We start from the raw sequence: 10,377 nt of genomic DNA, 5'->3' as shown, positions 1-10,377 counted from the left end.
TCAATTACAAGGGGATACAGATTGAAGGTAAAAGGGGAAAGTTTAAAAGAGATATGAGATGCAAGTGTTTTACACAAGTCCATGGAATACGCTGCCAGAGGAGGTGATAGAAGCAAATAGAACAGCAATGTTTAGGAGGTATCTTGACAGATATACGGATAGGCAGCGACTAGAGGGTTGTGAACCGCAAAGAGACCACAGGTTTGTAGTTTAAAAAGGTATCATATGTCAGTCCAGTCTTGGTGGGCCGAAGGGCCTGCACCTATACTGTACTGTTCTTTGTTCATTGTTTCTTCTCTTTGTTCTGCGAAATATGTTTCAAAAGCAGGAATATAACCATCCAATCAAATCATTGTCTATCACTGCCCTAACTCCCAGAATAACATTCCTACAATCTATGAAGATGATTCTTCCCCAGTTTCTGACTATGAGGATGACATATGTTGGCCAAGACTGAGGTAAGTTTAGGCCAGGGTTGGCCATGTATCTTTTTCCCTCGTGTCTTTGCAGAGTTTGATTGTCCATAATTTGATAGAGGCATGATTTGATAGAGGTAGACAAGGTACTGAATAGCTTAGATAGAGTACATAGCCAGAGACGAAAATGTGTTGCTGGAAAAGTGCAGCAGGTCAGGCAGCATCCAAGGAGCAGGAGAATCGACATTTCGGGCAGAAGCCCTTCTTCAGGCTCATGCCCGAAACGTCGGTTCTCCTGCTCCTTGGATGCTGCCTGACCTGCTGCGCTTTTCCAGCGACACATTTTCAGCTCTGATCTCCAGCATCTGCAGTCCTCACTTTCTCCTAGATAGCCAGAGACTTTTCCCCAGGGCAGAAGTGGCTGTCACGACGGGTCATAATGTTAAGATGATTGGAGGAAGGTATAGGGGAGATGTCAGAGGTTGGTTCTTTACCAGAGAGTGGTGGGTGTGTGGAATGCACTGCCAGCGGACTGCAGCAACTGCTGGACAAGTACATGGACGGCAGTAAATTGAGGGGTGTGTAGGTTTGGTTGATCTGAGATTAAGATAAATGCTCGGTACAACCTTGTGTCCGAAGGATCTGTACTGTGCTGTACTGTTCTATATTGCTCAAACAAGAGCTGAAGTGCCTTTTAATTGACAAGAAAATCTGAGTTATAATAATAGGCTGGATAGGTTGGGACATTTTTCGCTGGGGTGTAGTAAATTGAGGGGTTTCCTTATAAAAGTTTATAAAATCATGAGGGTCATATAAAAGGTGAATAGCAGAGGTCTTTTTGATGGGTGGGGATTTCAAAATGAGGGGCATATTTTTAAGGTGATTGGAACAAGATTTAAAAAGGGATGAGGGGTAACGTTTTTACACAGTATGTGGTTTGTGTGTGGAATGGACTGCCAGAGAAATTGTTGGATTCAGGAATACGTATAATATTTAAAAGACATTTGGATAAATTAATGAATGGAAATGGTATGGAGGGCTATTGGCCAGAAGCAGTAGGGGTGACTGTTTATTTTGGGCACATGGTCAGCATGGACCAGTTGGGCCAAAGGGGCAGTTTCCATGCTGCATTGCTGTGACTCTCTCATTTGTAAACAACAAACTCTACATCAGTTTATAGTGAAACATGATGGTGCTTCTGAAAGATCTTCTGAGTATTGTATTTCTTGAGTATGCTGTTACTACAAGACTCCTGAGATGTCCTTGTGTGAATAGTAACTTGACCATACTTGCCAGAGCATCAGAACAACTGGCTCTGAGTCATCCTATGGTTTTCCCTTTGAATAAACCACTAGCCAAAGTGTTTGTATTTCAATTACTCAAATCCCTGCAGAGAAATCTGTTTGAGTATATGTGCATGGGTGTGAATATGTTTGTGACTGTAGTTAGGGGATATTTGGATGGTTGTGCATTTATGCTTGATAGAATTAGAATTAGCTTTATTGTCACACATACTCAATAATTACAGTGAAAAGATTATACATCGCCCCTTAAAGCACCATCTTAGGTTCAAGGTACCTAGGTACAGCTTCTTTAGTTACAAAATCTTGGAAAATAGAGAAATGAAATGTCTAGCATTGCAAGAATAAAAGTCTAGAACATAGAATATTACAGCACAGTACAGGCTCTTCGGCCCTTGATGTTACGCCTTTCTGTGAAACCAGTCTGAAGCACATTTAACCTACACTATTGCATTGTTGTCCATATGTCTACTGAATGACCATTTAAATGCCCTTAAAGTTGGCGAGTCTACTACTGCTGTAGGCATTGCATTCCACGCCCTACTACTCTTTGAGTGAAGAAACTACCTCTGACATCTGTCCGACATCTGTCCAACATCTATTTAAATCTATGCCCCCTTGTGCTAGTCATCACCATCTGAGGAAAACGGCTCTCACAGTCCACCCTACCTAACCCTCTGATTATCTTATATGTCTCAGTTAAGTCACCTCTCAATGTTCTTCTCGCCAATGAAAACAGTGAGTTCTAGAACAGTGGTCTTCCAAACCCATCACAAGCTGATCCCTAGCCTCCAGTCCACCCTGTCTCCAGACCACACCGATGTTCACCTTGAGGATCATGAGTCTGGGAGATTGCTCCAGTCCCTTACAGCGGGTTGAGGATGCCCTACTGCACGGCGTTTTTTGCCAACCCAGGGAGGCAACTACACCAGGCCGGAAGGCAGTTACACAAGGCTTAGAGGCAGTTACACCAGGCCAAAAGCCCTTTACCCCAGGCCGAGAGACCGAAACCCCAGAATGAGAGACCTTTACCCAAGGTTGAGAGACCGTTACCCCAGGCCAAGAGACCGTTACCCCAGGCTGAGAGACCATTACCCCAGGTTCAGAGGCAGCTACACCCGGGTGGGAGGCATCTACACCAGGCTGGGAGGCAGTTACTCCAGGATGCGAGGCAGTTACACCAGTCTGGTATATCCGCATTACCAGACAGGAAACTGCTACACCAAGCCAGGAAATCGTTACACCAAGCCAAGAGGCGGTTACACCAGGCCAGGACGTTGCTGTGCCAGGCCAGGCGATGGTTATACTAGGCCGGGAGATTTCTGTGCCAGGCTGGGATGTGATTACACCAGTCTGGGAAGTGGTTACTTCAGGCCGGGAAACTGCTACCCCAGACCAGGAGTTTGTTACACTAGGCCAGGAAGTGGTTACACCAGGCCAGGCAGTTACTGTGCCAAGCTGGGTGGTGGTTATACTAGGCCGGGAGGTTGTTGTGCCAGGCTGGGAGATTGTTACACCAGGCCGGGAGGTAGTTACATCAGGCCGGGATGTTGCTGTACCATGCCACGCCGGGAGGCCTCTTGTCAGGTCTGTGCTGAGGTTCAGTCACTGGAGACTGGGACTCAACTGGAGTCCAGGAGTCAGTGTTGGAGGCAGGTGATCTATATTATTCAATCTTACCGATTGTGTAAGCGAAATAATATTGCATCTTTATTGAGTAAGTTTCAGTTCATAATAGACTGACAATTGTGTTTATTAAGAAAGCTGTTTGATTGATCTTCAATTGATATAGATAATTGGTTGTCATGGGAACTGTAAAATAATTTTAACAGTTTTTATTAGATTAGATTCCCTACAGCATGGAAACAGGCCCTGTGGCCCAACAAGCCCATACTGAACCCTCTGAAGAGTAACCCACCCACACCCATTACCCTACCCTGTATTTTCCCTGACCAATGCATGTAACACTATGGTCAATTTGACATGGCCAATTCACCTGGCCTGCACATCTTTGGACTGAGGGAAGAAACCGGAGTGCCCGGAGGAAACCCACGCAGACACGGGGGAAATGTGCAAACTCCACACAGTCAGTACCCGAGGCAGGAATTGAACTCAGGTCCTCGACGCTGTGAGGTAGTAGTGCTAACCACTGAGCTGCCATGCCGTGAGCTGTACAATGTTCAGACAGACAGTGCCCTCCCAAAACTCAATTATAAAAATATCGAGAAGTAAATTCTATTGTTTACAAAGCCTTTCAGATTGTATTCAAGTGTGAATAATCAGAACATTACAGACTAACTTCTAAATACATGGTGAAATACTTTGGACTTTCTTGCATGATTTAATGAATCTTCTGACCCATCTTCAAGTGGAGTTCTGTTGCATTCTTGTTCTGTGGCTGACATTTCAGTTGATCCTTTAGTTGTTTGGCTGGAGAATAGAGTAAGAAATGAACTTAAAGCATTGGAATTGATGAAGGTGAATGAATTGAGCATCATTCAAAGGTCTGGCATTTCAAGAGATACTTGTCAAAACCCACAGCTGAGTGTGTGGGTGGAGATGCCTGTTTAAATGGTAAGGATTTACTTCCCATAATTTCTTCCTCTGAAATTGGTAGCCATGTTGGGGAGGTGCCAGTGTTGAACTGGGGTGGATAATGTCAGAAGTCACACGTCACCTGACGAAGAGTCAGGGCTCCGAACGGTTGTGATTTCAAATAAACATGTTGGACTATAACCTGGTGTCATATGTCTTCTGACTTTACCCTCTGAATGTGTTTAACTTTCCTGGAGTCGTGGTGGGGGGAGTGGGGTTCCATTTCCTACGTGTACAGCCATGTCAATCCATCTCATGTTCCGGACTGTACAATAGAACACACTGTGGCTGAGTGAGGAGACTTTCAGGTGCTGCCTCTCACACCTCAGTTCAATGTCACATTTGTATGAGGTCATGGTTATCAAATAACAATTAAATTAAAAACAATTATTTTGGATCAAAACTTTATTTGATTCAGCCAATCTCAGATTTCCAATGGGAAACAAAAATCTGCAGACCAACCAAGCATTGTTTTGACAAGTATAAACTAAGCCCCAAGAGCCATTGTTCTAACACTGGTTAAATCATTTCCACATGGGTTATTTGCTGCTTTTCCAGGCAACTTTAAAAGTGCTTGAGGTTTTGAGCTTCCCCATGATAGGTATCAGTCGAGTTCGCGATCTCTGAATGGCTTGTAACCCATTTGTATCTTTTATTAAATAGGGAGATGAAAACTGTATCCAATAATCCAGCTGTGGTCTCAGCAATATTCCTTACAACTGTTGCAAACCATCCCTCCTTATATATTCCACTTCCTTTCTAACAAATCACATCATTCAATTCATAATCACCTGTTGGCTCCATATTCCAACTTTTCATGATTCATATCCCAGGACATCCTCAATCTCTCTGAACCTCAGAATCTGGCAAGCTTTCTCCATGGGAATATGCTGCTGCTTTTCTATTGTTCCTTGAATTGGGAATGCAGACACATTATTCTACATGACAGTCTATTTGCCAAAGATTTTCCTGTACACTGAACTCATCCCTGTCTCCCTATACGTATTCCTTATGTCTTCTTTGCAGTTACCTTACTACAAATCATTTAAAACACGAGTAAATTTAGCAATTATACATTCAGTCCCTTCAGCCATGTCATCTATATCAAAGGTAAAATATCACCACAATTATAGTCATATCATTTTGACCGGCGCCCATTATGTTTAGTCTGTATAGTCCAACATGTAGTGTGGTTACACTTAGGGGCTTACAACCTATACCAACAAAAGCCCTCTTTTCTTTATTTCTTATCTCTATCAAAACTGACTCTGGATTCTGATCTCCATACAAGTTGGTATCATTTATATAAGCCACAAAGAGTAAATGCTGAACTCTGTTAAACTTCACAGTACACAGACTTCCAGTCAGAAAAGAAATCTCTCCCACTCAGTAATTGTGGATCCAATTTGTTGAATTTTCTTGGTTTCCATGTGCCCTTCCCTGTGCTATCAATTTCCCACATGGAATCTTATCAAATGAGCTGCATGCTAAGAGATTGAAACACTTTTTCTGTTGACAAGTAGATATTTTCCTAATAAACTTGGGTCTTGTGGCTGAGAGGTATGGGCTGTACCACCATACCGCTTGAACCCTTCCGAATGGCAAATATAATTAATTGAAAAGGATCACTTTCTGAGATACTAACAGATAACTTGAAGCTTTCTGATGTCGGTAACTGTGAGATTTGCCCTACCTTTTGTGGTCAGACAAGTTCCTCACAACACTTTATTCTGCCAGTGAGAATCTGAACTGTTTACCCTCGCCCAATCAATTTGACCCCCTCACTATTCCTCCCACCTCCTCCAGGTTAGGAAGTTTCCACTTTTTGCTCTGAATGGAGTTCTGTATTGACGCAGTCAGTCTATCAGGACAATGGCGTGTTTGTCTCGAATACTTACAGCCACGGACTGTCGGCGCTGTAAAGGAGCAATTTGATGAAGTTGTTGAAATCAATTTCCCCATGCAGTTTACTTCCATTAATGGAACCACTTAAAATGTCATAATTAATTGTTTCTTAACATTAAATTTTCACATTGAATTGTTTGCGTTACAAATGACCAGATCGTTCCAGTTTAGTGTTAAAGGAAGTGATTGCATGAGCATGGTTAGACCGCGCACAACAAGATACATTGGAGGCAAGTGCAACAAAATACACGCAAACTGAATGTGGGCTGAGAGATTACAGCACCAAATGCAGCAATAACTCTGGTTTTAGCCCGTCCTGTGTGGGTAAGTTGAAGATGTGATCACAAAGTGATCGACTGGCAATGGGGCTGTGCTATGAACCCAGTTCATGTTATTACAGGACAAGTCAGATCCCAGACTGAAAGCTGGCTTCAGAGATCATAATTTATTTTGTTTTGATTTTAATGATGTGATCACACACTGAAATGCTGCAGATTTTGTTTACACTGTAAGTTGAAATTTATTAACAAACTAAATGATGATGAAATAGAATAAACCAAACTATCTGCTTATAACACAAATTGAAAGAGGTTAAAGTATGCAGTAACCACGAATCCCAAATCTTTCCTTTTTAAATTGAAAAGAAAAGTTACAGCTTTCATACAGTATCAAAGCACACCTTGTACAGTCACTAAAACACCACCTGTACACTACTCTCACAGGCCCTGTCTCTCACACCTCAATATGATTATGCCACAAGTGATTTTAACTGACAGACTGGAAGTGCTGATAGCTTGTTCCTGGAGCTATTAGACACCTGAGTTCAAAAACACTCAGCTTTCCAACATCTCTTCATGGGTTTAGCCTAAAGCCATTGGTCTGGGATGCACACCGCCAACTCTTTACTCTGAGGTAACCTGGTTCCACTACATCCTTCTGTTCTCCGGAGCATTGGTCTATACAACCTGCTTCATGGAAGAACTTCACAGGACTGTCCAAAAGTCAAAGTAAAACCCAAACTCAAACTGAAAACAAATGATATTAATAATATAAATAGATCAGACAGTGACACCACAGGAATTGGCATGGTAACAATGGGTTTGATTTTATGAGTCTCCTAGATTTGGGCTGGGAGGTGGAGAAGTTTGAAAAATCGCAGGCAAGGTAACAGGAAGGAAGACCAAAACTTTCCCATTGCTGTGGGATATTACCAGCATCACGATCCTGAGTAACCAGTAGATATTTAAACCAACAACATGACCAGGTTTGTGGACATCACAATCCGTATGAAATCATATGAAATCATATGACATCAGGAGAGTGAACTGTTGTGTAGGGAACCCACTGAGATAAACACCAGCGCCTTGCAATGGACACTCCATTACAGTCACTCTGAGACGCATGGAGGCACCCCCCACCACCATATCCCTGCAGCAATAGTTGACCTTGCTATTGGGGCTGCTTCTGGCTCAGATTTTATATTCTGATTCTCCTCACAAATGGCCATCACTATCCGTGATCCCATCCTTTTCAATAATTGCGTGTAAAAGACCACCCTCTGTCCTGCTGTGTGCAGAGCTGTCACGAGGGTACTAACTGAGCCAGACTCCACACTGGAGCCATGGTCACCCGGGAGAAATGGAAAGAAAGGCTGGTGAGCCATCGGGGATTTGGCAGGGCTGTGTGCTGTACACAGTGTGACATTCTCCCGGTTCCTGTCACCATGGAAAGTATTCCCAGATTTCAGGCACTTTCAGTAAAGGAGTGACCACCCCTGTGGGGAGCTCAGAATTTGTCAGGGGGTCACTGTCAGAGCAGAGCTAGGGTTATCTCTCATTTCAAATGTTTAATCTTGGGCAGGGTAGACAGAGTAGAAAGACATGATCATCTTACCTTCAAAAACTTTTAATTTGACGGAATCCCTTATGTTTAGCAAAGTTACTTCTATCTCACACCAGTATAATCCTTCATCACTCTTCCTCAGGTTATCCATGGTTACTGAAAATATCCCGCGTGTTTTGTTATCGGTCAATGATACACCTTGTTTTTGTGGATTATCAGTCGAAACAATAACAGAACAGGTAATGAAGACACAACCCTTACACCATTGTTTCTTATGCTCATTGTATTTCTGATCATAGCGACAGTCGACAGTGACTGAACCTCCAACTTCTCCACGAACCTCCTTGGGCCCAGTTAATTGATGTGAACCTATTGGAGTATAGCAATGAGCGATCATTGATATGTGTATGAGAATCAGGACAGGAAATATTTAATCAAATAAGAACTCCTATTTCATGATTATAGCAATCTCCCTTATAATTTGCGATCCCAAACTCGATTTTCAATACTGAGTTCCTCGTATTGAGTCACATTCACCGATCCTGTCACACACATTATAGTGTACATTGAGTTTTTGCCCCAATATTCCTGAATGATCAGCCTGTGATTACCTCTGGGGCCAGATTCCCCTCGATCAGTGCTTCATGGGGAGACTTATCACCTTACAACTGATTTATGTTCTCTATCTACACTGATCTTTGATGTAGGGAAGATGAACGAAGCTCAGTGGGGAGGAATTCCTCCCTCCCTTTTCACTGGTTTTCCCAGTCTGCCCATTTGTTATTGCGGAGAAAGTTGTGGGTGTTGGGATGGGCCTGGGGGAAGTGGAACCTCCTGGCCACACCCACTTTCTGTTTGATGCCCCCACTGTGCACTTGCTCAATGTGGGACTGGAAAACCCAGCCCCTGGTTTGTTCATGGCATTCGGGAAAATATTGACTTTTTAAAATATTTTCTTTGATCAAATCTGAAATTGCTTTCTCAACCATTAGCCATCGTTTCTCAGTCTGCACTTGGGCATCGAGTGAAGGAGGCATGATACTGGATTCAGTGGACCCAATGGATGCTGCGCTAAAGTTTACATTTTGAAATATTATTTCATAAATTCTTTCCCTGGCATGTGGCTACCACTGGCATCCAAGCTTCTCCTCTTTAGTTATCCCTGAGCTGAGTATATTCTGAATTTCAAAAGCAGTCGTGCATCAACCACATCGCTGTGAGTCTGCAATGACATGTCAGTCGGCAGATTTCCTTCCCTAAAGGGTCTGATAGATATCCAGATTTGTGAAGTTCAGGTCTCTCCATCCTCCATTGTGTGACTTGAGCCTGGGTCTCTGGATGACGTGACCATGAACAATCCCATTGTACCACAGCCCTCCCTTCTCTGAAGGACTTTGGGTGGGTTAAGCTGCCCAATTGTAGAGCCTTCATTACTTCAAAGACAAACTTGCAGTTACTGTGTTAGCACTGACGAGGAACTCTGGTTTGAGGGACAGGACAGAAACATTCAGGTTCAGTGGGATCCCACAGAGAGAAACAAAACCAGGCGGGTGATGCTGGGGGAGCAGACTGACCTCAACCACAATACCAACTTTCCAAACAACTTGTCAGTAACTTATCCCTAACAAACCAACTGGTGACTGTAACATTTAAACACTTCTGGTCTTTCTCAGCTCTGATTGCAAATGAACTTTTTAATTATACTAAAGATCGAGATCTGAAAGGAGACTTACTTGACACAAAGAAAAGAATGAAAAACATAATTGTATTCATCATTCCAGCTGTTTCTGGTGGGTGAATTCTCACTGTTCAGACATTGTCTGTCAGGAAAGGTATTTGAATCAGTTGACTCCCAGTTTTTTCTGCCACTTCTTGCTTCATATTGCAGTTGAACTGACCAGTTCCTCTTTCACAATCTATGAGGTCAACTTGGGTCAACAACTGAGTTCCTCATTAAGTGTCTGGGTGCCTTCCAACACATTTATAGAAAGAAAACTGTTGTTGTTGAATGGATCACCATGATAACAGTGAAGGGACAGCTGCTGACTTGGGAGCTGTACTTTGTCACATCACACGTTGCAAAGGGACAATTTGGACAGAAGGGCTCCTGATTGGTCAGTAGTGGTCAGGTGATTCTCTTAACTTTAGTTTCATTGTTGAAATAATTGCACAGAGCCTGGTATCCTGTCACCAACTTACCCTTTATTTACATGTGCACTGTACATGGGCTGTGACTAGCCATCTCAAAGACAGTCTCTGGACTGAGGGAGACCTTCAGAATCTCCTGTTTATATCTGTCAGACTGGGCTACCTGTTTG

At 43.0% G+C, this 10,377-nt stretch overlaps 1 protein-coding gene across 1 annotated transcript; it reads right to left on the bottom strand.

Moving 5' to 3' along the window:
* Nucleotides 1-3,708: 3,708 nt before the first annotated feature.
* On the bottom strand, nucleotides 3,709-9,982 carry LOC122563084 (CMRF35-like molecule 5). Its single transcript, XM_043716495.2, has 3 exons — nucleotides 9,793-9,982; nucleotides 8,111-8,428; nucleotides 3,709-4,147 (listed from the first exon to the last, which is right to left on the bottom strand). Exons 1-3 carry the CDS (start codon nucleotides 9,833-9,835, stop codon nucleotides 4,059-4,061), a joined length of 450 nt encoding a protein of 149 aa, XP_043572430.2. The 5' UTR covers nucleotides 9,836-9,982; the 3' UTR covers nucleotides 3,709-4,058.
* Between the last annotated feature and the right edge of the window lie 395 nt (nucleotides 9,983-10,377).

This window comes from Chiloscyllium plagiosum, unplaced genomic scaffold, assembly GCF_037043375.1.
Source record: "Chiloscyllium plagiosum isolate Xiang-an unplaced genomic scaffold, Cpla_swu_hap1 HiC_scaffold_26, whole genome shotgun sequence".
Lineage (NCBI taxonomy): Eukaryota > Metazoa > Chordata > Chondrichthyes > Orectolobiformes > Hemiscylliidae > Chiloscyllium > Chiloscyllium plagiosum.
The sequence above is the reverse complement of the archived record's forward strand: the minus strand, read 5'-3'. Positions and strand labels throughout refer to the sequence as shown.

Bases quoted from the DNA above. Each gene is read 5' to 3' on its own strand.
- LOC122563084 (XM_043716495.2), bottom strand. From the start codon at position 9,835: ATGATGAATACAATTATGTTTTTCATTCTTTTCTTTGTGTCAA. The intron at 8,429-9,792 runs GTAAGTCTCCTT...ATACTCCAATAG, and splicing joins CATTCTTTTCTTTGTGTCAA to GTTCACATCAATTAACTGGG. The intron at 4,148-8,110 runs GTAAGATGATCA...TCTATTCTCCAG, and splicing joins CAAATTAAAAGTTTTTGAAG to CCAAACAACTAAAGGATCAA.